Source organism: Thamnophis elegans, chromosome 3 (assembly GCF_009769535.1).
Source record: "Thamnophis elegans isolate rThaEle1 chromosome 3, rThaEle1.pri, whole genome shotgun sequence".
NCBI classification, from domain to species: Eukaryota; Metazoa; Chordata; class Lepidosauria; order Squamata; family Colubridae; genus Thamnophis; species Thamnophis elegans.
Window position 1 is genome coordinate 11987818 of NC_045543.1, and position 26585 is coordinate 12014402.

At 38.6% G+C, this 26585-nt stretch overlaps 2 protein-coding genes across 5 annotated transcripts; one reads left to right on the forward strand and one right to left on the reverse strand.

The window, feature by feature from the left end:
• The first annotated feature begins 3322 nt into the window (after positions 1 to 3322).
• LOC116506029 lies at positions 3323 to 22324 on the forward strand. Of its 2 annotated transcripts, XM_032213589.1 has the most exons (24): positions 3323 to 3410; positions 4232 to 4325; positions 4521 to 4588; positions 5013 to 5105; positions 6529 to 6656; positions 9088 to 9231; positions 9504 to 9566; positions 10304 to 10471; positions 10577 to 10673; positions 10979 to 11196; positions 11364 to 11517; positions 12407 to 12615; positions 13997 to 14114; positions 15129 to 15334; positions 17217 to 17334; positions 17999 to 18165; positions 18264 to 18364; positions 18435 to 18559; positions 18642 to 18692; positions 18787 to 18970; positions 19293 to 19413; positions 19981 to 20074; positions 20216 to 20322; positions 22112 to 22324. In XM_032213589.1, the coding sequence occupies exons 2-23, from the start codon at positions 4297 to 4299 to the stop codon at positions 20290 to 20292; spliced, it is 2733 nt and encodes a 910-aa protein (XP_032069480.1). In that variant the 5' UTR covers positions 3323 to 3410; positions 4232 to 4296; the 3' UTR covers positions 20293 to 20322; positions 22112 to 22324. The 2 variants fall into 2 exon arrangements, with proteins under 2 accessions (XP_032069480.1, XP_032069479.1); XM_032213588.1 differs by having other exon boundaries at positions 20216 to 22175.
• TTC32 (tetratricopeptide repeat domain 32) lies at positions 12483 to 26585 on the reverse strand. Of its 3 annotated transcripts, none has more exons than XM_032213592.1 (4): positions 26317 to 26585; positions 24654 to 24820; positions 22898 to 23048; positions 12483 to 12606 (listed from the first exon to the last, which is right to left on the reverse strand). In XM_032213592.1, the coding sequence occupies exons 1-3, from the start codon at positions 26451 to 26453 to the stop codon at positions 22921 to 22923; spliced, it is 432 nt and encodes a 143-aa protein (XP_032069483.1). In that variant the 5' UTR covers positions 26454 to 26585; the 3' UTR covers positions 12483 to 12606; positions 22898 to 22920. The 3 variants fall into 3 exon arrangements, with proteins under 3 accessions (XP_032069483.1, XP_032069482.1, XP_032069481.1); XM_032213591.1 differs by having other exon boundaries at positions 22877 to 23048; XM_032213590.1 differs by lacking the exon at positions 12483 to 12606 and having other exon boundaries at positions 21390 to 23048.

Below are 26585 nucleotides of genomic sequence, written 5' to 3' on the forward strand. Positions count from 1 at the left end.
TCGGCTCTGGAGGATGTGGAGGACCCTGGACAGGGTTCCGACTCCAAGCAGGGCACAGAGAGGCTGGTTGGCCACCAGGAGGTGCCTGAGCCTTGGACCAGTGGGGAGGAGACAAGGGAGAGTGAGCCGGACACCAGTAGTGAGTTGTTCCTGGATGCACGCCATCGAAGAACTAATAGGCGTCAGGAACAGTTGCGCAGTTACAGGAGGTAATTGCACTCAGCTGGTGGTCATTAGGCTCCTCTCCAGACTATAAAAAGACTGCTTGTGCACATGCCCTTCTTGCAGAAGTCAACGCAGGAACAAATGTCAGAAAACATTGTTATGAGCTTGGCAGGCTGGATTGCTGCCAAGCCTTATCTGTGTTTATTGCTGCCCAAGCTTGTCTGTGCCGGTTTGCTGCCAAGGACCTGTCTGTCTGTTAATTAAATGCCGTAACTCATCTTTGGCTCGGAGTGTGCTTTGGTGTGGAACGAGGGGGGTCAGAACAGTTACTTATGCTGGACATGGACCTTACCAACTTGGGCAGATCTTGGAAGACCCCTGGATTTCTTGCTTTTGGGTCCATGTAACAGAAAACACATTTCTTCACTGTGGCCCAAATTTAATTGCCCAATTGTGAGCACCTGCAACAGTTGTAAGTTTAGCCTTCAAAAGACTTAGTATATGATAGTACTTTAAATATCTGAAATGAAGACACATTGAAGATAAATCCCCTTCCATTTTGTTCCAAAATGCAAAATATATGACTATGGATTTAATATACACAAAGGGAAATCTCACTTGAATGTTAGAACCTTTCTCTCCTAACAATGAGAACATTTTAATAGTAAAAATAGTTCCCAGAAAAAATAATTGGTTCCCATTCACAGAATGGGTTGACATAGAGGCAAGATAGCCATCTACTAGAAATGCTTTTAAATTCCTGCTCTGAGCCGGAAGTTAGGCTTCAGGGCTAAGACCACTCTTGCAAATATCTAAAATGTTGTAATAGTTACATTCCAGGAAAGGGAAATGGAGTAAGCCCACTTTTTAAATCCCAGAATAACAAGGTTTTTCGCCTGAACCTATACAGGTAGTCCTTGACCTAAGACCACAATGGAGCTCAACATTTATGTTGCTAAGTGAGAAATTTGTTAAGTGAATTTTGCTCCATTTTACAACTTTTCTTGCCACATTTGTTAACAGAATCATTTCAGTTATTAAATTAGTCACACGTTCGTTCAGCGAATCTGGTTTCCCCATTGACTTTGCTTATTGGAATGTCGCAAAAGGGGACCACCAGACACAGGGACACTGCAATTGTCATAAATGTGAGTCACTTGTCAAGCATCCAAATGTAAATCACACGATTATGGGCATGCTGTAATGATCATAAGTGTGAAGAATGATCATAACTAACTTTTTTTAGTGCCGTTATAATTTGGAATGTCACTAAATGAACTGTTGTAAACCGAGGACTACCTGTATCATACTGTGGGAAGTTATCACCCAGCCCTCTCCCAGAAAAATGAAATATCCTAGGAAATATTGAAAAGGCAGAATATTTCTCTGGATGTGAAAAGAAAGAAACATGGTTTAAAAGACAGAATAGCTGCCTGTAGCTTCTTGCCCATCCCCACTTTGTCAATGGGCCATTAAGAAGGCCAAGCTAGTCCACTTTACATAATAAAGGCTTCTCCACTTCAGTTCCAGGGGGTGGCATGATAATATTGGCCCCAACTGACCACAAGGCATCTGAGAACTCAACCAAACCTGGATTCAAAACACAGCTTAGAGAGTTAGCAATAGCAATAGCAGTTAGACTTATATACTGCTTCATAGGGTTTTCAGCCCTCTCTAAGCGGTTTACAGAGTCAGCATATCGCCCCCACAGTCTGGGTCCTCATTTCACCCACCTCGGAAGGATGGAAGGCTGAGTCAACCTTGAGCCGGTGAGATTAGAACCGCTGAACTGCAGATAACAGTCAGCTGAAGTGGCCTGCAGTACTGCACCCTAACCACTGCGCCACCTCAGCTCCTGCCCCTGCATGGCCCCATGGGAGTCTGACAACCAATCAGAATGCATATCTTACACAGGAACAGGAAATAGAGAGGTGGGACTGAAAAGGTTATAAAAAGCCTAGCAAGCTCCTCCCTCAGCCCTTCTCTTCTTCTCCACCAACATTGAAGCATGTGATCACCTTTTCTGCTCAGGACTCAAGCCATGTGGTCCTGTCCACCAATAACCATCTTTCCAAGCAGCCTCCATGTCTCCAGTGTCTTTTTCCCCACTTGGAGCTGAACCCAGAAGGACATTTCTTTTATCAATACATAGTTGTATTTCACTTCGTGAAATATTATCTAATTCTATAGAAATAAGCATCACTATCTGTAGCAGCTACTTGGGTGAATTTGTACATTATAGAAGGCTAAATAAACTGGTTGGTCTCAGTTTATTATGTTGAGCAAACACAGCAAGTGGGATATAAAGTCTGCCAGCCAAAAACTTAATCTCACTCTTTTTGTCCCTGTTTAAATACACGTGAAGGATTATTTCCTCAGAATTTAAAAATGTTGCCTAAAATGACCTACCCAAAGTTATTCATCAACTATAACAGAATGAATTAGCCCCAGGTCATTTGTACAGCCAATCTGATTTCTTGTAGTTATTTTTAGAAACAGTATTTATATTGTAACTCTACATCCTATCAAAACCAAATAGCAAAAGCTGCCTTAAAAAAACTAAACTTGATATTTAATTTTAACTGCAAAATAACTTCTAGCTAGTCCACATGTTTGAAGAAAACATCTAAATGGATATTATTTGCATGATGAATATTGTTTTTTATAAATCTGATATTTTTATTGGCCGCTTCTAGGCAATGAAATGTTATCATCCTGCTACTTGTTTGATATTGTTCCAGATTAAAGAAATCCTTTCCCATATTTAAGAATTATTGATTATATTCATAGCACTGGCAGTTCACTGAAAATGCCAGTTCGTTTTTTAATGAAGCAACTGTCCATTTTTTAAAAAAAATGTTTTGTTTGAAAATGGATGAATTAAAAACTGTATGGTAGCAAAATAAAACATTTTTTAAAATGTTTTCATTATCACATAAAGCACATGTTTAGGAGGAAAAAGCATTGTTCAGTGAAATGATTATAAACATTAAAGATACAAGCAAATAAGAGCACATTCATTTAAAAAAAAACACCCAGAATTGTATTACTGTACTTTATTTATCTATGGCTTCTTTCCTCTCACTCCTCAAACAGACGCCTGTAAATAGCATCTTCTCCATCAGGCCAAAGGTCTATGCAACATGTTGTTATCTAACTGCCACGTGTTACTATCCCAAGTAAAGCTTCGCTAAAGAGAAAATAAAATTCCCCAAGGCAGATCTGGATGAAGAAAGAAGGCATAGGTATTTACATCCCAGTTTTAATACTATGATGCAGAATACAGGGCATTTAATAGGAGATTCACCTCCTAATATGTGTATTAAGGTTTGCAGACATACAGTGGGGCTTATTCAAACTTGCCTATCATTAAATTGAAAATAAAATTTCAATCCAAGCCAGAGAACAAGCTTCCTTTGACTAATATTACTTCAAAATAAAAGTTCACAGAAAAAACTGAAATAAGCTTTATTAAAACCTAATCCTTTATATATTATCAGGTACTAAACCCTTAGAACTCATTGTTCCTTTCAATAGTATCAAATTGCTAATGTCTCTTCATTAAATCTGACCACAGCTTTTCTTGAAGGCTCAGTAAAACCACTTGCAACAGCTTATTCAGCTGCTCCTGTTCATTTAAGAGTAGCTTCGGAGTAGTAAAGCGTTTAACTTATTAAGATCTTGAGATTGAGAGGATAATGAACTTTGGGTGTTGTTAACTCTTTAACTTTGTTTTTTTGGAGTATTTAAAGGAATGGGAAATATTATCTTTATGAAAGATGGAAAAGAGAAGCATAGTACTAAAATAATAATTCTGTGATCCAAACTACAATGGTGGAGTAGATTATCAATGGGTCTTTCACACTAAGAAGTATACCAAGACTTTAAACACCCACAGGCTATTCAAACAAGCAGCCTTTCTTTCCAATGATTAGCAAATGGCTGCAAGAACACCTGTCCCTAATTTACAGATGTGCCAAAGCTTTTTTTCTTCTTTGGGATAAAAGGGGAGGCTTTCTTCATTTCCCTCCAGCTCATCTCTTTCCCATTGTCTGTTTTGTGCTAGGAAGGAGTTGTGCTGTTAAAAAGAATTTTGTGCTGTCCTTTGCTTGACCAGGATCCTGCGAAAATATGGGGACAGTAGAGAAGGTGTTCTGCAGGTAAAGTGGATTTAGCAGAAAAGTTTTATTCCCCCCCACACACTTTTTTCCCCTTTTATTTGATTGTAGTCCTATGTATCTGTGTCTGAATATGCGTGTGGGGCTATAACTCTCTGTGTGTGTGTGTGTGTGTGTGTGTGTGTGTGTGTGTGTGTGTACACACAAACATACATTCTTTTTTCCTCTCTCCGGCAGAATTTTGCTGATGCTTCTTTTACTGCAGTGTGAAATAGGTTGGACACAAGAAGCAGTCGGTTCTCCAGGTTGGTGAACTCCAAGTAGTGTCTGAAGTTTCCTAATTTAAATCGGGAGCAGGGCTACTACTAAGTCAGCATGAGGCACTGGGCAATATTCAGGGGACACAAGGGCTAATCTTGATTCCCCCACCCCTATATTTTTCTTGAGACCTTCCCCAGCTATTCTGTTTTGCTAGAGGAGAGAGCTATGAGCTGCATGTACAACATTCATGTCCCTGAACAGTTTGCAGCCCTTAGAATTGATAAAGAACACACTACTCTGTTCCTCATAGAAACTGCATTTCAATTCTGTCAAGAGTTTGAGACATAGGATGTGGCCTTACGCAATTATCTATATTTAGCCAACTTTTTAGAACTTTAGAAACTGGGGAATTAACGTTGTGACCAGATTATGAACTTTGATAACTAAGTTTCCTCAACCCCTTTCTAGCTTTTGTAGAAAGTACCTGCCTCTCCAGCATATTTTGGATGAAGCTAGACAAGTCCTTTCTTCAGAAGAAGTTTTTCAAGATAGAAGTAATTGGTGAGCTATCTGAGATGTTAAAGAGAATATTGCTTGTACTTGCAACTTGAGCAAGAACTTTTAATGTTTCCAAATTAAAAGTTTTATTGCAACGGAGGTTATGGTGAAAACGTGCTTAGGATTCCAATTCAGATAGATCAGTCATGTTAATTTGGGGAGTGTCTTGAGGTCATAAATATGGGAGAAGTGGCTGGAAAAGATTTAATGTAAATACTGTGACTTATGTCCTTGGGTCACATGCTGGGACACTAGTTTAAACCTGGGATTTGTACATTGACATCACTGCATGCTTACTATCATTCTCCATTTGCTAAGCCACTGCAGGAATTATTAGTTATGCCATGGGGTTACAGAGCTCTGGAATTAATATGCTCAGACTCTAAACTGGTAGAAATATAATGTGGGATCTTAAAACATAGATTAACTGTTTGCCTTCTATCATGGTAACCAAACAGCAATAAAATAGGAACTATGGTTCTTTAAAGTAAATCCCCACTTACCGGCAATGATTAGGAGCAATATCATTGCCAAACATGATTGCTGGCCTACAATGGTAGTTCCAGCAATTCTGGTTGTTTGCTGGTTGTGAAGTAAATTCCATGTGGTTAATACAATATATGTTTGCCATTTGTGACCCCCTACCAGCTTTCCCATTGACTTTCCTTGTTGGAAGCCCACAAGGAAGGTTGCAAATGGTGATCACATCACAACAGGATGCGGCAAACATTGTAATTGCAAGTTGGTTCCCAAGCACACAAATCATAATCACATGTTGCAATGGCTGCAACTACAAGGATTGTAAATCTCTTTTATATATATATATATATATATATATATATATATATATATATATATATATATATATATATATATATATATATATATATATATATATATATATATATTATTTTTCATCATACAATTTTCTTCGTTATATATAAAATTTGCATATCCACAATGGCAGTGTACTGATTGGGTATAATCTCTTTTAAATACAAATAATCTTATGCACACAATAGCTGTAGGACTGGTTGTAAATCTTGTTCAGCAGTGTCATAATTTTAACATTTGCTTGAATGGGTAGTCATTAAACAAGGACTTAACTATGAAAATAAAACCAGAGCATGTTGATAAACCTTGCATTTTAAGCCTGTATTTACAGAATGTCATGAAACTAAGGAATAGGTAGTTCGTCAAGTTCCATAAAGCAGATATAAGTCATCTATGAATCTGAGGTGTTCCTGAAAATATATCTTCCAATGAATCATAATGATCAAAGGTGGGAGATATTGAGACGTATTGTTCTGTACCACCTGGAGAACTACATTTTTTCCTATCCATTGAGAAAAAAATGCTGTTTCTTGTCTTGTTCATTGACTTCTATTTTAGCTTGACTATAAGATATTTTTTTGTATGCTTCCAGACCCATCTGGTGTTCCATTTTTGGTGGACCAGATGTTGGGAGCTCGTTGTGGCTATACTCTGTCGAAGGATGTATGGGGAAACTCCATCTTCAGGGCTTCTTTCCTTGGCTGTCACGTTATAAATGAGGTGAGCCCAGGTAATATTCGGTCACCCTCAGAATAGAAAAATGCTAACACTGTCTTAAGCATTAGTAAGCATAAATAAAGCAATGGTCTTACATGACAGATAAATGCATAAAACAAATATTCTGTGATCTTAAAACATAGATTTACTTTTTGGAAACTGCTTCTCTTATATGGTGACCAAATCAGAGAAGAGCGATTCTTTTGATTGCTTTTACACAAAATTATTGTTAAAATAATCTTTTACTTTAAACTGAAGTTATCTGCTCTTGACATGGACAATGTCAAAATCTCTAGCACTGATGGGAGATAGAAAAGGAAACACAGAGGCTGAATTTAATTTAATATAGTTATAAATGGAACTGAGACCCAAACTGGTTATCTGCAACTCATGATGAGACATAGCATCTGTGATTTTTATTCTTGGCTTCCTTACCTCCTGCTATTTTAAGAATATGAGGCTCATCAAACAGCAAGTATCTTGCAGAGAGACAACTTTCGTTGTATCAGAACCCAACACAGACATATAGATAGGAAAATTAAACTAATGGATGTGGTTGACAGCTTTATCATTTTTGTGAATTCCTATCTCAAAAACAAGAATCAGTTGAGTGTAGTGGTTAAGGCATCAGGTTAGAATCCAGGAGACCATGGATTTGAATCCCACCTTAGCCACAAAGCCAATTGGATGACCTTGAACCAACAAGGGTGAATCACTTTTGAAAAAAAACTTGACAAGAAACCTGAAAAGACTTGCTCAGGCAGTCTCTGAGAATCACACACAACTGAACAAACAGCAACAAAATCCTAAACACAGTATATTCTAGAGACATGTTTGCTGATCTACAGGAGTTATAGACACAGGAATAAAAACCAAGTGTGCCAGGACTGCATAGGATCTGTTGGGTGTTTCTGTTTTTTATGAAAAAGATGTTAATATATTTTAAGTTGTTTTAATGTTTGTGCTTAGTCACCTAAATCACTAACGGAAGCGGGGTGGGAAGCTGGAAATAGACATAGGCTTGAAAACATGCTTGAAAAAAGCAATTGTTTGGCCCGTTTTGCAAGAGAACACAAAGCATTGTGCTACAGTGGAGGATCAGTATCTGCTGATTGTGGCAAATTTATGTAAAGATTGCATATCATGCATGAAGAGGCAGGCTACAATAACCAAAGCAATCTAAAATGCAATGGGTTCAGTCCAATTAGATATGAGTAAACTACTATTCCTACAATAGAAGTTCCCTTTTATATTTCTCAGTTCCATAATTTTTTGAGCAGTCCCATAGATTTGAAGGGGGGGGCTGCAATAGGAAGGACATCAGCTTCCCAATGCATTTATTAATAAGGTTATTAGATGGGTACAAGCTAATAAGCCTATAATTAACTAACTCGGGTATCCAACCTTGGCAACATTAAGGATGGCTGGCTGGGGAATTCTGAGAGTTGAAGCCCAGAGTCATAAAGTTGCCAGTGTTGGATACCCCTGATCTAAATGCTGGCTTTCTCAAGAACTTTGTGGCAGGAAGCATCCCCCATTGTTAAATATGGTACTCCTGCCAGTGTTTGAGTTTGAGTTTGAAGTTTATTTATATGCTGCCCTTTTCCTTGGGGGGACTCAGGGCGGCTCACAACCCAAGGGGGAGGGGGAGACAAACTTTTAACATATAAGACAATACATAATTAAAAAACACAACATTCATACCATTCGGGCGGGTTACAGTCTTAGCCCCAGGCCTGACGGGATAGCCAGATTCTGAGGGCTGTGCGGAAGGTCTGGAGGGTGGTGAGGGTACGAATCTCCACGGGGAGATCGTTCCATAGGGTCGGAGCTGCCACCGAGAAGGCTCTCCTCCGCGTAGTTGCCAGTCGGCATTGACCAGCAGATGGAACTCGGAGGAGGCCTAATTGATGAGATCTAATAGGTCGCGTGGAGGTAATTGGCAGTAGGCGGTCTCTCAAGTACCCAGATCCACTACCATGTAGGGCTTTATGGGTGACAAGTAGCACCTTAAAGCGCACCCGGAGATCGACAGGTAGCCAGTGCAGCTCGCGGAGGATAGGTGTTATGTGGGTGAAGCGAGGTGCACCCACAATCGCTCGCGTGGCCGCATTCTGGACTAGCTGAAGTCGCCGAATACTCTTCAAGGGCAGCCCCACGTAGAGCACATTGCAGTATTCCAGCCTAGAGGTCACAAGGGCACGAGTGACTGTTGTGAGAGCCTCCCGGTTCAGGTAGGGACGCAACTGGTGCACCAGGCGAACCTGGGCAAATGCCCCCCTGGTCACAGCTGACAAATGGTGTTCAAAAGTCAGCTGTGGGTCCAGGAGGACTCCCAAGTTGCGGACCCTGTCTGAGGGGTATAATGTTTGACCTCCCCAGGCTGAGAGGTGGAACAGTGACGTTACAGATGTTTTTTTTTCAATGACTGCAGAAAGATGAACAGTTCTCTCTTACTGTAAACATCAAAGTATCGTTATTTGAAGACCTGCGGGCAGCTGCCGTTTACCAGCATCCCATGCACTGCTATTTCTCATGGGCTCCAAGGGAAATTCTGTGTGAAGAGAATTACATGGAGGTAAGACCTGGGCCATATGCCCATTAAGAGTATAGGCAATTTGTTGAAAACAAAATGTCGCAGTGACAACGATTAAACTGGCTCTAGTTTTGCTAGAGATGGTCTTATATCTAAATGGTTGGGCAGATAGGTGTTATTGTCTTTCTACTTAAATAGGAATAGGAAAATATTCATCATTTTAATTTCTTTAAAACCACAAGAATTAGAACAAGCTCAGATTTTGTAATAACACTGTTGGATTCTATATTGAAAATGCCTCATTCCATTTCAAGGTCTCAGTGAAGACTGAAGTCCCGGGAATTTCGGATCCTGAATTGATGTCAGTGCTACCGGAGGTACAGTAGGAATATTATTTAACTAAATACCTTCCTCAATAGGTAGGTAATTTATAAACAAACAAAAAAACCCAATTGCTTTTAATTCCATTTAAAAGGTTTCTAAATTGTATTCCCCGCCCTCAGTTTTGACTAGATTAGAAGTACTGCAGTTTACTATCAAGGTTGCATAGAAATCTTTATGCGTCAGGATTCCAAATAGCATCCAAAAGTAAATCAGAGTCCAAGGCAAAATATTGCTCAAAGTTCCAATGTATTAAGAGAGCCATGTTGATACATCTGGGAAACCCTGAATCTGAAAGCTTCCCGGTTTTCCCCACCCAGTTGAAAGTTCACGATCTTGCCCCCACACCCACAAGTCCATCACATGGTCCAATCTTCCGCTGCCATGTTGGCAGTTCCACCCAACCAGTTCCAGTCAGGTGCAGAGGTGCAGAGGCAAAGTTGACCTTGGCTTTCTAGAAAGGAGTTTTATTTTGGCTACATAGCATTTAACTCTGTACAATCCCCCCTCCCATTTTCCCACAATAGAAAAGGCATAGTAGAATAATAGAAAGTGTGGCAGGCCAAAGATCCAAAAGGAATATGGCTGCAGGGCTGACACGCTATCTCACAAAACTGACAATTTTTAAGCCTTGGTGAAACTGCAGAATTTTGCATGCTTGTCGAATAATCTTTTTGCCATTCTGCAGTTTGAAAATTCTTATTGTCTTTGGGGTTTTTTTTCTCTCTTCTAGGCACAAAAGGTTATGCATCAGACGTGGAATTTGATGTTCTACTCTTCATCAGGGACAAAAACAACAGGAGTAAGAGATGCTGACAAATTGGGCTACAGCTTCAATAATACCCTGGCAAGAGTATTCCTTCGCTCCCCATACTCTACAAACGAAACTCAAAATACAGTGGTAATGTGTTTCTTCCCCCACTCCCTCCAGCCAAAAGAGAGATGTTCTAAGCTATCTCGTTCTTGAACTGCTCAAGTAAAACTTTTACCACAATTTTTTTCACAGGTTAATGGGGTCACAATGAGCACAATCAGCTCCACGTCGCGGTACAGGCAAAGATGGTTACTTCTGCTGATTGACACAACTGTATCATGCCCAGTTGGCAAGTATTTTTCTCCTCCTACCATGAAAACTCATGCCTTATTCGGGGAAGGAAGGGTATTGAATGTTCGTATAACCGGGACCTACTAGCAAGCAACGCTTTCTGTCAATTATACTTGCAAGTGTGCCAACAAGAATTAGTATGTTGAAATCATAAATCTTAAAATGAGATCCTGGCAGCTTGTGTACAAGGAGCCTGGCAAGATGCTTCATACATGTTATAATATTGCCTGCTAGCAGTAATATGCAAAGTCTTGATTTTTGTTTAGCAATGGTTTGAAACTGACAACTGCTATAAATCAACAGATGGCACCAGCTTCACAGATGCTTTTCTGATCTGGACTATGCCAATGATTAACCCTAGACTGGTACTTCAAGAATCCACCTTCAGATCCCTTCAAGTAACAATGGGAATTAATGGGCAAAAGATAGAGAACCCGGAGAAGTACAACTACACTTTGGAACATAACATTACACATATTGTAGTAACTATCCCAATTGGAGCCCCTAGAGGCAGACTTCAGGTAAATATAAGCTCTATTATATAAGTATAGTATATGATATAGAAGGAAATATCAGGGAAAGTGTGTGATACGTAGAGAAACATATTGGAACACAGTGAACCTATTACAACAAAGTCAATGTCTTATATGCAACACCACTTAATAGTTCTAATTTGTCTTTTTCTCAGAGCACAGTATCTAACAACGTCTATGGAGTGACTTATAGTATTGATCTATTGATGGAACATTCTTGGACAGATAGTGATTGGCAGCTCACCAAGTACCTTGTGATTAAACCAATTACTATACCCTTCCTGCCTCGAATACCAGTAGTAATCAATAGTAAGTGTGTGTGGCTACATATAAAATCAGACAGGAGTCTTCTTGTAGGTCTAAAAAGAGGCGCTGATGCTCTTATTCTAATGTACGTGTAGTTTGTTGCCCTGTAAAGAACAGATTTTGTGTCTCCCTTTAGAAATCTAGCAAAGCCATTAAAATAATTAAAGGGGTTGGCTAAATAAAGGTAAAGGCAAAGGTTTCCCCTTTCCAGTCAAATCCAAATCGAGGAGACGATGATCATCTCCATTTCCTAGCTGAGGGAGGCCATGTTGCCAAGCACATTTCCGTAGTCGTGTGGCGAGCATGACTATAACCAAAGGGCGCCGAACAACACCATTACCTTCCCACCAAAGTGGTATCTATTTATTTACTCCCATTTGCAAGCTTTCAAACTTGTTAGTTGGACAGGAGCTGGAGCAAGGATGGGAGCTCACCCCTTCGTGCGGTGCTCAGCTTCTTGAACTCCAGCTGTCAACTTTCCAGCTGACAAACTCAGCGTCTTTAACCACTGAGTCATTGTGCCCCTTGTTAGTTATATAGGCAGGTCTAATCTTGACTTGACAAAATGTATAGAGAGCTTATAGCCCAGTGTTTCTCAACCTTGGTAACTTGAAGATGTCTGGACTTGGCTGGGGAATTCTGGGAGTTGAAGTCCGGACATCTTCAAGTTGCCAAGGTTGAGAAACACTGTTATAGCCTCTGAGTTTCAGAACTGAAGAATGAATAGGCTGAGAGGAGCTGGGTGCTTTTTCAATGCATTCCAAAAAGAAGGAACAGTAGTAGCAAACACTTTATTCAAGGATAGATTACTACAAAAACAGTATATCCAGGGAACAACCAAGTTCTTACGCTTATAATTTTCCCAATAACAAATTCCTTCTTGTTTAAATAGATACCGTTCCAGAAACACGGATGTTTGATGTGTTCTTGGGTGTCTTTCTTCCTGATGTCAATCTGGTGTTTCTTACAATTGGAGATATGACTTTCTCTCTTAACGAAGCAGAGCAAAAAGGTTACAGGATCTCTGTTATTTCCTTCCTCAATGGAACACGAGGTTTTGAACTGGAAGTGCCTTTCGATGATCCCAATGTCCTAAAAGAAGTAAGATACTGTGTCAGTGTGTATGTGTGTGTGTGGGGGGGGGGGGTTTCCCCTCATTGGAGGAAGCACTGAACAAACATTGATACTAGCAAGTAGGGGAAAAATCTAAAAAAAAACCCATTCTGTTTAATATCACATCTGTGCATCTTGCGTGCCCTGGAATAAAGATCCCCCATATACCGTGTTTCTCCGAGAATAAGACGGGGTCTTATTTTCTTTTGACTCCCAAAATAAGTGCTTGGTCTTATTTTCAAGGAGGTCTTATTATTTTTGAGTGCAGGAGGCGATGAGCGTAGTCACCTCATGGCTGCTGTATTTTTGGTGATGGCTTATTTTCGGGGAGGGCTTATTTTAGTGCATGCGTTCAAAAGCCCAATTGGGCTTATTATCTGGGGAGATCTTCTTTTCGGGGAAACAGGGTAGTTTGCTGAGGACATGATCTCACTCTGTAACCTCCATAACTTCTACCCTCAACTTCTACCCTCAAAACGACACCATAGGGCACTGCACACCAGAACAACTAGACACATTTTTTTCCCCTGAATGTCATCACTCTGCTTAACAGCTAATTCCCACAACACTGTCAATAATTTACCAAGAATGTATTAGTATTATTATTTTCTTCCTTCCTAGTACCTATTTCTCTCCACTTATGACAATAACCATGTTGCTTGTATCTTCCAATTTATATTGTTTTTATTTGTTTCCTAGTATGGTTTGATAGCTTATAAGTAACCTTGACTATCACTAAGTGTATCTTTTTATTGATGAATGTATTTTATTGTCATGTACACTGAGAGCATAGGCACCAATTCCTTGTGTGTCCAATCACACTTGGCCAATAAAGAATTCTATTCTATTCTATTCTATTCTATTTACTAGCCCTTTGCTGAATCCAACTGAAATTGAACTGTCAGTTGAAAGTAGTGTCTTCCCAGCTATTTTGGCAGATGTTCTAGTATGTGTGGAAAATGAGCCTTTAAGAGACTACCAACCTGCAGGGCTCCGATTGGCTTGCTGCAAGATCAACACTTCCCCTCTAACTGGAGGTCACTGCCTGGATGATCATTTTTGTAGTGGTTTCTAGAACCCCATAGCTCCTGGTGAAGCCTCCTATTTTTGCTTTTGGAGGGGGCTTGGACATGGAAATATCAACCTTGTAATCACATCAAATGCAGACATTCCCATTCTGGAGTAAAAAATATTTAGGAAGATTAAATCTGTATTTTATCCCATTAGCCAATGTAACCCTAGTTATGATAGGAACCTGTGTAAAGATTAGAGGACAAGTGATTAATAGGTTGTGTCCTAAGCATGGTTTCTGTTAAAATGATGTTGCCAAATATTGTTGGATTTCATGGTTTTAATTTCTTGTTTTAAGTATATGAACATAAATGAAACTAGATATCACCTCCGAGTACTCTACACTCTGACTGTGGGTCCTGAAGAGAAGCTGTATCGCCATCCTGCAGATGTCGAATGCATAATGGCAGATGTCCGTAAGTTGACTGACAGTATTGACCTATGGGTGGCTTTTTAGGTAGTTGGCTCCACTTTTAGCCATGATGGACAGAAGTAGTGGTGGGTTTCAAAAATTTTTAGAACCTCTTCTGTAGGTGTGGCCTGTTTTGTGGGAGTGGCTTGCTGGCCATGTGACCGGGTGGGAGTGGCTTGCCAACCGTGTGAATGGGTGGGCGTGGCCAAATTGTAAAATGTGGTGAAACTCCCTTAGCAACGCTTTTGCTTAGCAACCAAAATGTTGGCTCAGAAACTCTGGCATTTGAAGCACGCAAGTCTTAAAGCTGTCAAGTTACAAGACTTTTGCACTCCTAACCCTTTAGAAAAAAAAACCCAGGGGTGTTCAAACTTGAAAGACTTGTGGACTTCAACTCCCAGAATTCCTCCTCTCGCTCTTCATCTTGATGATGTCCGGTCGTGTGGGGGGAGGGAGCTGGAACCGGCTCTAAATGGCACTGTAGATTTGTGGAACCTCTTCTATAGAAGAGGTTAGAACTGACAGGAACCCACTCCTGGACAGAAGACTATTTAAGAATTAAACCATTGGGAACAATGAAATCTGTATGGAGACTGGTTAAATGAGAACATGAAAAAGACTGTCCAAGCTTTGTTTTGTTTTGAAATGACAACAAATAGCAATTTAATTGGGCAAAATGTTTCAAACTATATAATAACGGTCTCAAGTACTACAATCTGTCAAACTCAAGAGTGACAACGTTCAGCCTACTTCTAACTTTCTGCTGTGTGGATGTCTTCATTTTGCCTCTGGTTCTTTAACACCGATGTTGCCTCTTGTCTCAGTGCAATGGAGAGTTGGATCATGATCTAAACCATTAGCTAAAGACCAAATTATTCAAAAGATTTATCAGCTTACCAGTTATGGAACTGTAGTACAATCATATCTTAACATTTAATTTTAAAAGAAAATCTGTTAAAGGAACATTGGTAGGGGTTATTTTAAAAGTGACTTAATTTTTTTTATTTTGTTTCTACAGAATTACCAAAAGGCATTGGATACTGTGACAAAGAGAATATATATTTATATGTTACAACGGCAGGCCTATTTCAATATTGGATTCTATATGTAGGCAATGCTCCTTTGAATTATATCACTGCTCATACAAATGGATATCTTATCTCTACAAATGATACTCATCTACTATTGCAAGTGCCTCTCTTTGCTCCTGGGATAATCTATGAGGTATATATATTACAAGTGAACCCAGTGGTGGGATTCAGCCAGTTCGCACCTATTCGGGAGAACCGGTTGGTAACTTTTAAGTAGTTCAGAGAACCGATTGTTGGAAGAAATCTCCTTTTGTCTTTTCCCACTTTACAGGGCTAATCCTGTAAGGAAGGCAGGAAGGAAACATTCTAGTGTTGTTTCTAGCCTAATCTTTATTGACCTGCTTACAGAAACTGCCTCTCCGGTTAACCCTTATTACATTGTAACAGCTAAGGCAAAGCGCCCATCGACCTGAGTGACCTTGAGTTGGCCACGCCCACCCAGTCACATGACCACCGAGCCCCACCTACCCAGATGGTCATTAGGGCAGAGAACCGGTTGTTAAATTATTTGAATCCCACCACTGAGTGAACCCTACTAGCTGGCAGCACCGAGCTTGCTTTGCTCATCCAAAAACTTAAGCAGAGTTAAACATGGTCAGCACTGGGACAGGAAGCTATCAGGAAATTGCAGGAAAGTAGGAATAAAAAATCCTAGAAGGAAAAATGAAATAACTTCTATGCTGCTATCAAGAAAATTACATGGAGGTGTCCATGAAGTCATGAGTCCAGGCTTGACTCAAAGGAGACTATTTCTCATACATCTGAACCATCAGCTTTCCTTATTTCAGTGGGCGAGTTAAGAGTCTCTGTCTCTATCTCTGTATGTATGCATGTATACACACACACACACACACACACACACACACACACACACACACAGAGGAGGCTGGGGAAGGCAGAAATGAGCAACAAGTGGGCCGTTTTTTGCTCAATTTTGCCCCTCCAGCCCCCAGGAACACTTTATAAGCTTCCTAGTGCCCTTTTTTTTGACAAAAACCGGGGCCGTTTTTGTGAAAAACTGGCCATTTTTTGCTCATTTTTTGCCCCGCCCCACCCCCTCAGGAACACTCTACAAACCTTTTTACGGGCTATTCATACCCTTTTTTGAAAAAAAAAAAAAAAAAACAGGGACATTTTCGTGAAAAACGGGCCATTTTTGGGAGGTTTGCTGAGTGCAAAAACTTTTTTTAAAAATTTGCCTCTTCAAAACCTTGCTGCGTCTTATACTCCGGTGCGTCTTATACTCTGAAAAATACATTAGTGGCCAAGTTGAATGAATTCTTTAAAACCTTAATACATGCCCAAAGCTAAGAGAATACAGAAAAGGACCATTCACTTTCCATAGAAATAGTTGTGCCTGAGTTCAGGAAAGGAAGAGCTTTAGACCAGAGCAGAGTAATGACCACTCTAGCAAAAACAAGAATGAAAATAGATGAGTTAAGCCATTACAAAGTTACATTTGAGCCGCGGTGGCGCAGTGGTTAGAATACAGTAATGCAGGCTACTTCCACTGACTGCTGGCTGCCTGCAATTTGGCCGGTATAATCTCACCCAGGATCAAGGTTGACTCAGCCTTCCATCCTTCCGGGGTCAATAAAATGAGGAGCCAGATTGTTGGGGGCAATAGGCTGACTCTGTAAACCGCTTAGAGAGGGCTGTAAGCACTGTGAAGTGGTATACAAGTCTAAGGGCTATTGCTATTTATTTATTTCTGTCTTTAAATCCTCTAGCCAAAAAGAGTCTGTCCATCTAGCCAGTTACATTCTTTTTATTTTTCAAATTTGTACGCTGGCCCATTCCCGATAACATCATTGCATTGCTGGACAAGCACTTTGTTTTCCCCTAATGTGAAATAAATAAATGAAATGAAATGCAGCCCTCAGCCAAGAAAATTCTGCTCACATCTTTCTAAAATATGTTGTTGTTTAGTAAGTTTCAAAACAAAGCAATTTCAATTATACCATTTCAAAACAAACAATGTTCTTAAAATATGCTTCTATTTATTTTTTTTAAAGGAAGTGTCCTTTGAGAGAATCCAAGCTAGATTTGATCTGGACTTGAAAAAAATGACCACTCTAGAGACGCTGAATACCTTTTCTATTAGGTGTAATTTTCAGTCCTCAGAATTCATAGGTAAGGTCTATTCTTAGCTGAGAATGATCTCAGAGAGAGATTTTTTAAAAAAAAATTATTCTCTTACATAGCATTTTAAGTATACAGTCACATAGCTGTTATTCTTCTATATATTTATCATTCTTATACATTTATTATTTCATTTCATTTAATAGGTTATAATATACAATTTGGGTTGCTTTATTTATCATCCTTCTTCCTGTTGTAACACCACCTCTTTTTCCCTTTCTTTTCTCCCTCCCTCCTCTACTTTCTTCCTTCTTCCTGTTTCCCCTTCCTTCTTCCCTTGCCTTTTTCCCGTTCTTCCTCTTCCTACTCTCTCTCCTTCTCTTCCTCTCCCTTCCATCCTCCTCTCCTTGCCTCTTTCTTCTTTCCCCCATCATGTTCTCCTCCTTTCTCTCTTTCTTTTCTATTATTGTAGGTGTCTCTTTTTAGCCTCAGTATATATTTCCTTGGAATGGTATTTCCACAGACTCAAATATAATTTGATATCATTTCTTATTCCCTTACCTTCGCTAATCTATCCTAGCTATATTTTCCTCCCCTTTATATCTCGCTTTTGGCTGTATACTCTTATATTTAATATTTTCTTTTCTGTTTTCCCGAGAATAGTCTCTTTGAGGGAGATTTTTTGTGACTAATTCACTGTCTTCTATTTTTTCAGTGTGCTATCCTAATGGAACTGTAACTGTATTGGCTCACATGAAGACTGTTCCATCCATTGACATGGGCAAAACAAGACTGAAGGATAAGATTTGTAAGCCTCGAGAATATACAAAGAACCAAGCTTTATTTCAATTTCAAGTTTCTACTTGTGGCACTTCCTTAATGGTAAGGAACTGAGAAAAGGCTGCCCAGGGAGAAAAAAAAGCAGAGGTGATCTTTTCATCAAGTATATTAGATTTGATAATATTTTATCTCTGATGCAGTTTAATGATGAGCACCTTATTTATGAAAATGAAATATCCTTTGAAAAAGAAACTCTTCCAATACAGAATCGACCAATTATCACAAGAGATCCAGGATACAGGTAAAAATTAACTCAGTCACAGCTGATTTCATTTTAAGTTCAGGAATTCAAAATATATATTTTATTGCAGACTGACTGTCTTGTGCTACTATCCAATCAAAGAGTCCCTGATGCAAAGTGCTATGTTCTATGGTTCCTCATCCAAAACTTTACCTTTTGGTTCTGGTACAATGATGTCTTGGCCTAATAACGAAGGTAGGCACGGTAATTTTCTTAAATGTACAACTTTATTAATATCTGTCTGCAGTCATGACAGCCATTATAATTTGTCCCACAGGCCTTATAAGGACAAGACAAGTTCTAAATATCCAGGCAAATATATTCAAAGGTAAGATTCTTCTAAACGTGAAAATCATAGGTCTAAAATTATGTATTGTTTCAAAAATCAATCACTGCCCTCCTTTTTTTTTTCCTTATTCCAGATGAATCATTCACAGAAGCCTATAAGTCTCATTCATTAATTTTCAAGAGTTCGTGGGAACCTATATTTTTTGAAGTAGAATTAAAAGATGAAGCCCCTAATATTGAACTATTTTTGGAACACTGCTGGATGACACAATCTGAAGAAATCAACAGCATTCCTCACTGGAACTTTATTGTAGATGGGCAAGTAACACTCCAGAATTATTTGTAATTATTTAGATTAAATCTACCCTGTTTCCCTGAAAATAAGACCTCCCCAGATAATAAGCCCAATTAGGCTTTTGAGCGCATGCACTAAAATAAGCCCTCTCCGAAAATATTGCAACACAGCCGCAGCCATGAGGTGACCACGCTCACTGCCTCCTGCACCTCAAAAATAGTAAGATCTCCCTGAAAATAAGGCCAAACACTTATTTTGGGGGTCAAAAGAAAATAAGACCCTATCATATTTTTGAGGAAACACAGTATAGTTTAACAATGGGGATTTTCTCATCCTACCAAATAGATGTGAAAACCAAAGCTATGGATCTGTGATCTTCTCTCCAGTAACCACAAGCGATCCAATAAAATATCCTAATCACGTCAAAAGAATGATGATACAGAATCTGACACTTCCGCTGACAGAGGTACTGATCTAACTGTATAAAACAGAGAACAAATCACACAAATCAGTTTGCAGTGGTCATTGAGTTAAAATATCCATGGAAGAAATCAAACTGCTTCCTTTTATAGACACCAAGCAACCTTAAATGTTAATAAAAACAAGTGGACATGATTGTGTATGGTGCAAATAAATTACTAATGTTCAATTAAAATAGTGAAAATGATGAAGTTAGATCTTTTTTTTTTTAAAGATCACTAGATTCATACAATTGAAGCCAAGTACAAAATCCTAGTTTAACACCATATGGCAATATCTAAGTATAATATCTTCTTCTGATCATCTATGTGCTAAAGGAAGTTACCACCTCTTTTGCTTTTCAGTGGTAAAATGCTGACATTTCATCCATTGCTACTCTAAATATTTAGAGGAAAATGAGGTTAAAATCTAAGCTATTCTTTTCTTCTTGAAGGTATTTCTTAATGTGACAGTTACACAGAACGTAAGAGCAATTTTGGGATTTATTCACTTAATATTATAGGACTCCTAACAAAGGTTCTATTCCTTATATATCTCTTCAATCCCTATTTAGGTATATTTGCACTGCACAGCAACAATTGGCACTTGCCTCCGTGTACCTAGTAGTGGACTTCCCTGTAAACCATGCCCTCCTGGAACAATAATTGGTAAGTTTTCCAATGAAAGTTGGAATGATGCCACTCATTAATAGAGTGGTTACTAATATGAGTTCACTGTATATTGTAAGTTCCTATTTGGTACCTGTTTATTCAATGGATATTTAACTAATGTTTCTTACTATGCTTTAGATCAGTATTCTGAAATTTACCCTAACCATCATGGTTATATAGTAACTGGACCAGTCTTTATCCTTCAGCCTGAGTAATTTAAAGAGCTGGACATCACAAGAAATAAGGTAGGTTTCGGGGCTGAAAATAATTATAAAAACTGAGGTGAATACTAGTGGAATCAAGACTGCTGGACTAGATTATCATCATTGATGTAATTGTGCAGAATTATATCACAGTGATCATATATGCATTGAAGTATTATTAATTCTACATATAACAATGTTATTCCTGAGAGGCATCAGTAATAAACCATGATTTAGGTACTGAATACAACAGCATAAAATAAGTTCGAAGGGAATCCAAAGTACATCAATCCCACCTCAAAAACTTTCAAGAAATTATATTGCTGTTTTTCCCTGTGTCCCAAGAAATGAAAATTGATTCTGAGTTTACAATAATTTCAGTTAAAAATCAGATATTGTTAGAAAATCAGGATTCTTACATGAAAGAACATCCTGAAATCTATGGCCAGAGTAACTTTTAAAAGCATAGTTTCCACATTTATCAAGGAAATAGATAAAATAATTAGAAATCCTTAGGAATAAGTGCAATATTGCCCTGTTAAAACTAGACTAAATTAAACTAAAACCAAAAGGAAAGGTTTATCTGATTCAGTTTTACTACATACTTCTAGTAAAGCAAGAGATTAAAAAAACAGAGTATTTTTTACCAATCCACTAAAATCATCAGGGTCAGGTGTCTTCCTTTCTTTTTATAAGGCAACAATTTCATCAAGCAATAAAAATTACATAAAATTAGTAACCTAAATTTATACTATAAATTTAGCATAACTCCCTTTATCTTAAACCCATCTTTTGTTTGTGAAAAACTGCTATTATATAATTTTTGTATTTCCCAGTATCATTTCCTTACAGTAATGTGTAATAGGTATATGTGTATTGGGAGTGTTAAAATATATTTCACACTGTATTATGTACAATATATAATTGTTTGCTATATAATTGTTTTAAAAAATCAGTGTTGGAAACTTCAAGTATTAAGTACATATTTGATAGAATCCACAGAATGATGTCAGTGACGAAATGAGTAGGGTGCATAAAAATATTCAGTTTTCTCCTCTACAAATATAACTTGTCGATTATTGTTTTTTATATGAAGCAATGCAATATGATTTTGGATTAGGAAATGCTTTAATCGTGTCCCACATAAACACAGTGACATAAGCAAATCCCTTTTAATACAAGCTGCTATTTCCTCTTCTGTTCAGTGAACTATTATCCAGCCAAAGGATTCATTCAAGAACAACTTAAAGAATCTATTTAAATGCTTATCAAACAAAGGACTAAACTTCACAGGAAAATGTTCTGAAATTGTAATACCATTGGTATCCCATGCTTTAATTTGGAGTACCAGAGAATGAAGTATCAGGGGTAAACCTAGTCAAAGGCCACTCCTGAATGATTTGCAACTCTCACTTGATGTGATAGTACGCTCCTTATATCCCCAGATTGCCTTTCAATTATGCTTGTACTTCTTAGTCCTGTTCTTACTACTACCCAAGGAAGTTCCCTCAGAAAATGGGGAGGTAGAAGATATCTTGCTTAGAGCTTCCTTTAAAATGATTGCTAGCTCTGGCAAAGTTCGTAAGCCACTATAAGCCACTAGCTTGCAAGCAGCATTTGAAGGTCAGTACTTATCTTGAAACAGAAGTTTGAGCTAAGAGTTGCAAACTGTTGATTAAGCAATCTGTATAGCCATACATTAATCACCGAGTTTGGGAGAATAAAACTTGCACAAGGACAAACATGTAGGGGCATCCATTTATTAACCTTACAAGCACTGGCATCTAAAATGAACTAACTACTGTATATATATTGTTTTTTCTTTCCCTAGGTATAATCATGCAGTTACCATGGCAAGCTTTACTTGGGATTATTAAAATATGTTTCATACTAACTTCCTAATAATAAAAGCTTCATGAATTAAAAATGGAAGATACAAATTTTTAAGTTGGTCATATTTGAAATTTAAAATCTGCTACTACAATTTTTTTCAAGAATACATTTCATTCAAAAAAAGTTTAATTTTTCATTCACGTATTGGGATTACACAAATAAATATATTTCATTTCACTAGATATAAGATCTCCTATTTAGAGTTGAGTGTGTACATGTTACATAATCCACCACCTCTTAGCCTAATTTCAGCAATGAGAATACAATGAAAACACAAATCCGTAATGCTGTGAAAGCAAAAATAACCAAAGCTTAATATATTGTGTAACAAAACTAATTGCTTATTAAAATAATATATATATTTTAAACCAATCAATATTACTAGGCATTATGGGGAATCACCAATAGCAACATGTAGAAGTTCTGCACTAATTCATACCTTTGATATTTCTTATTAATGTAGTATAATATAATTTTAATGAGGAAGTAGCTGGTTATCAAGGAAATCTGTTTTATATACCTTGCCAGTACACATAGGGCCAAACTATTTTACTGAATAAAATAAATCTTCATTTAATTGAAGAGCTACAAATTCATGCCAAATGTTTGATATCTTAAGGATTACTTTGCATGGAAATTGATCTATTCACAACTGAGAAGTAACACCCTTAACCCCACCACCCCAGGAAATTTACATCTTTACCAAATATTCCAGTCTCACAACCTGTTTCTTCTACACACTGGACTTCAATAACCTCTTCTTAACTTGTTTTCTTTCTCAAGGAGAGTCTGTCTCAAACTCAAAGAAGCATCTTCAAATTTAGGATTTAGCTCTAACACCTTCCTAAAATCCTTCACGGCTTCATCAAAGAATCCTGCATATGAACGGGAAACAAGGAATTCTTTTATATATAAAAAGAATAAAACAAACTGCATTATTAGATTATTCGGGCTAACACACTTTAGATTTACTAAGAAGTAGGACCCATTGAGCAGAGCACAATTTCTGATTAAATATAGCAATGAACTACCGGTAAATCCTGATTTTTTTTGTCTCCAGCAATTTTCCCAAAAAATGGATCAGAGAAGGTGTGTATACTTTTCTAACACTTAAATGTGAAATCTATATTTCACATTTCTTTTAACACAGATTATTATCTTAATCTCTTCATGACTGTGCATGCATGGAAGAGGTTTTATATGTGCAAAATTAAAGAATAAACAGATAAAAATTCTTATAGACCTGTTATTTTTCTAACATAGTATTTCTGTTTCCAAAGCAGTACTTAACTGCTCACTAACTTATATACAACAATACAGATAGCTAAATAATTTCTTTGCTCAACATGAACTTGTTTGCCAAGCAACAATTCCTCTAACACATCTAAAATCTAAGGAGATTCCATGATGACATGGAATGAACATGAAATATTAATTTTAGGTTTAGGCAAATTGCAATTTCTATATAATACTATACTTATGAAAGATAAGCAAGTTAATGTTAATTATGATTGCAGTATAATAGTAAATCTTTTCATTAGGAAATTTATCCTTCATTTATTTTAAAATGTATTACTATAATCTCTCATCAGAGGAATAAACATTTACTTCGCAAACATTCTTTCAGACCTTGAGCTTTTTTGTTTTTGGATGAAAAACAGTACATTAAATTTATGTATTTCAATAAAGCATCTCCATAAAAGTAGGCAGCACAGGGAACAATTACATGATGCTATGGCAAGTTTTGCTACTTACTGTACTATATTCTGTGGATCTCTGATACTTAAGGAAAGGATAGGTAATGGCAACAGGATTTCTAAAATGATGGATTATTCAGTACTCTGTACATTTACAGGGCAGGATTTGGCCAGTATCAGTGTGCATTCACACAAGTCAAACATTAAGTTTGAAGACAATGGATATGTACAGTACTATAGATCACCTTCAGTGTTATTAATCTACCATATATTATGACTAAAATCATCTAGAGAATACCAACAACAGTATCACTATTTTCAAATTAACATCATGGGCTATGGACAGATAAACCCCCTTTTGAAATGCTGCTCTCCCACCATCAATAATTATACACTCCTGAAAACCTGTATTTTCACCCAGGCCTTTCCAGTATGAATGAGAGATAAAAGCTGTTTTTCTCTCTTCTATCTACTTTTAATGAACACGTATTTTATATTCATGTTTTTAACTTAGTTTTTGTTACTTTTATGTACATTGCAAACTGTGAGGTTATTTTATGGGAAGCATTATCTAAATGTTTTAATATATACCGTAAATAAAACACTTATACGAACAATTTCTCAAGAACTTCCCCGTAATCTTAACATGGATCTCTCAAAAAAATGAAATAGGTTTCCTGAAAGGAATACATTTACAAAATTCTATTAAAGAGAAAATAGTCAAAGCAATTACAAAACAATTATAATCATGTGACAATATTGAAGAAAAGTCTGCGTACATACCTAGCCTATATAATATTAATCCTCTGTTATAATAGGGGATTTCAAAATCTGGCTGTGCTTGTATAGCTGACGTATAATCATCCATAGCTTCATAGAATTCAACTCTGAAATATTTAATTTGTCCTCTGTTGTTAAGTGCTGTTGCCAGATTGTGGCAAAGGTGTTTGCTTAAAGGAAAAAGAAGAAAAAAAAAAAGATTATTATACTGGCAATCTTTGACCTACTGTACAAGATTTGTTTAGTGATTCTACACCATTAAAAAAAGTGACATAACTTTTTCACATGACCATTGCAGTTTCCCCAGAGTCAGGCAAACAAAACTTGGAATTGGCACATTTTTATGACGGTTGTTGTCCCGGGGTCATATATGATCATCTTTTGTGAACCTCTGACAAGCAAAGTCAATGGGGAAGCCGGATTCACTTAATATACTAACTTGGCAACTGCAGTGATTCATTTAACTGTGGCAAGAACTCTGCCCTCACCCCACCCCCAAATCTTCACCCGTCTCCACTAATTGAGGATTCTCCCTTTCAGAATACACAAGCTCCTCCAACTTCCATCTTTTAATACATTGCTGTATTTGCTTTCTCATTGCTGTATTTGCTTTCTGAGCCGAGGTGGCGCAGTGGTTAGGGTGCAGTACTGAAGGCCACTACAGCTGACTGTTATCTGCAGTTCAGCGGTTCCGGCTCAAGGTTGACCCATCCTTCCGAGGTGGGCGAAATGAGGACCCAGACTGTGGGGGCGATATGCTGACTCTGTAAACCGCTTAGAGAGGGCTGAAAACCCTATGAAGCGGTATATAAGTCTAACTGCTATTGCTATAGCTCTCTTTTACAGAAAGCCCCCTGCCGTTCTGGCAAAAGGAGCAGGCTCCAAATTATCCCGCTTCAGACCCAGCTCTCTGGAAAAGGCTCTGATGCTGAGAAAGGCGGGAGGGCAAAGCGAAGAAGAGGAACACCCCCCACACACACAAGGTGGATGGACTCGATTATTGCACTCAAACGGCGACCCTCTTTCGGCAGACCTGAAAGAACAAAGTCACAGCTCGCATTAACAGATTAATAGCAATAGCAGTTAGACTTATATACCGCTTCATAGGGCTTTCAGCCCTCTCTAAGCGGTTTACAGAGTCAGCATATCGCCCCCACAGTCTGGGTCCTCATTTCACCCACCTCGGAAGGATGGGTCAACCTTGAGCCGGTGAGATTAGAACCGCTGAACTGCAGATAACAGTCAGCTGAAGTGGGCTGCAGTACTGCACCCTAACCACTGCGCCATCTCGGCTCTTAACAGAGTTGGAAGGGACTTTCCAGGTCATCTAGTCCAGTGGTCTCCAACTTTGGCAACTTTAAGACTTGTGGACTTCAACTCCCAGAGTTCCTCAGCCAGCTTTGCTGGCTGAGGAACTCTGGGAGTTGAAGTCCACAGGTCTTAAAGTGGCCAAGATTGGAGACCACGGTCCAAACCAAGCAGGAGACCCTACATCTGCCTCTATGGAGATTTATCTACGCGGTTCGCTAGGAGTCGAAAACGACTCCGGGGCTTGTAATCAACCGATCACTCCTCGGCAAGCAACACCGCCGCAGATGCCCTCCCCCGCCCGGGGGGGATCAGATTTGGGATCCCGCAGCCGCCTCTTAATCCGGCACGGAATCACCTCACGGCGGAGCATGCGCAGTGCTGGATGTATCGGCTGTAGAGCTCCTCCGCCCTCTCGTGCTGCCGCCTTTCGAAGTGCTCGTGGGCCGCAGCCAGCAACTCCCCGGCGCTTTCGACCCTCGAGTCTCCCGCCATGCATCCTCAGCTTGCCCGCCCTGTAAGGCCTCCGCTACCGTCCCTAGCCCAAATCTAAAGCGAGGGATAGAGACATCTGGCTTCCCCTCTCCTGGCCGGGGCAGCCCTGCCTCCTTCGGGGAAGACACGTGA

Excerpts from the sequence above, each read along its gene's own strand:
- LOC116506029 (XM_032213589.1), top strand. The coding sequence starts at position 4,297 with ATGGGGACAGTAGAGAAGGTGTTCTGCAG. Across the intron at positions 5,106-6,528 it reads TTTCAAGATAGAAGTAATTG|ACCCATCTGGTGTTCCATTT; the intron begins GTGAGCTATCTG and ends GTATGCTTCCAG. Across the intron at positions 12,616-13,996 it reads ATCCCAATGTCCTAAAAGAA|TATATGAACATAAATGAAAC; the intron begins GTAAGATACTGT and ends TCTTGTTTTAAG.
- TTC32 (XM_032213592.1), bottom strand. The coding sequence starts at position 26,453 with ATGGCGGGAGACTCGAGGGTCGAAAGCGCCGGGGAGTTGCTGGCTGCG. Across the intron at positions 24,821-26,316 it reads TGCGCATGCTCCGCCGTGAG|CAAACACCTTTGCCACAATC; the intron begins GTGATTCCGTGC and ends TTTTCCTTTAAG. Across the intron at positions 23,049-24,653 it reads ATTAATATTATATAGGCTAG|GATTCTTTGATGAAGCCGTG; the intron begins GTATGTACGCAG and ends GTTCATATGCAG.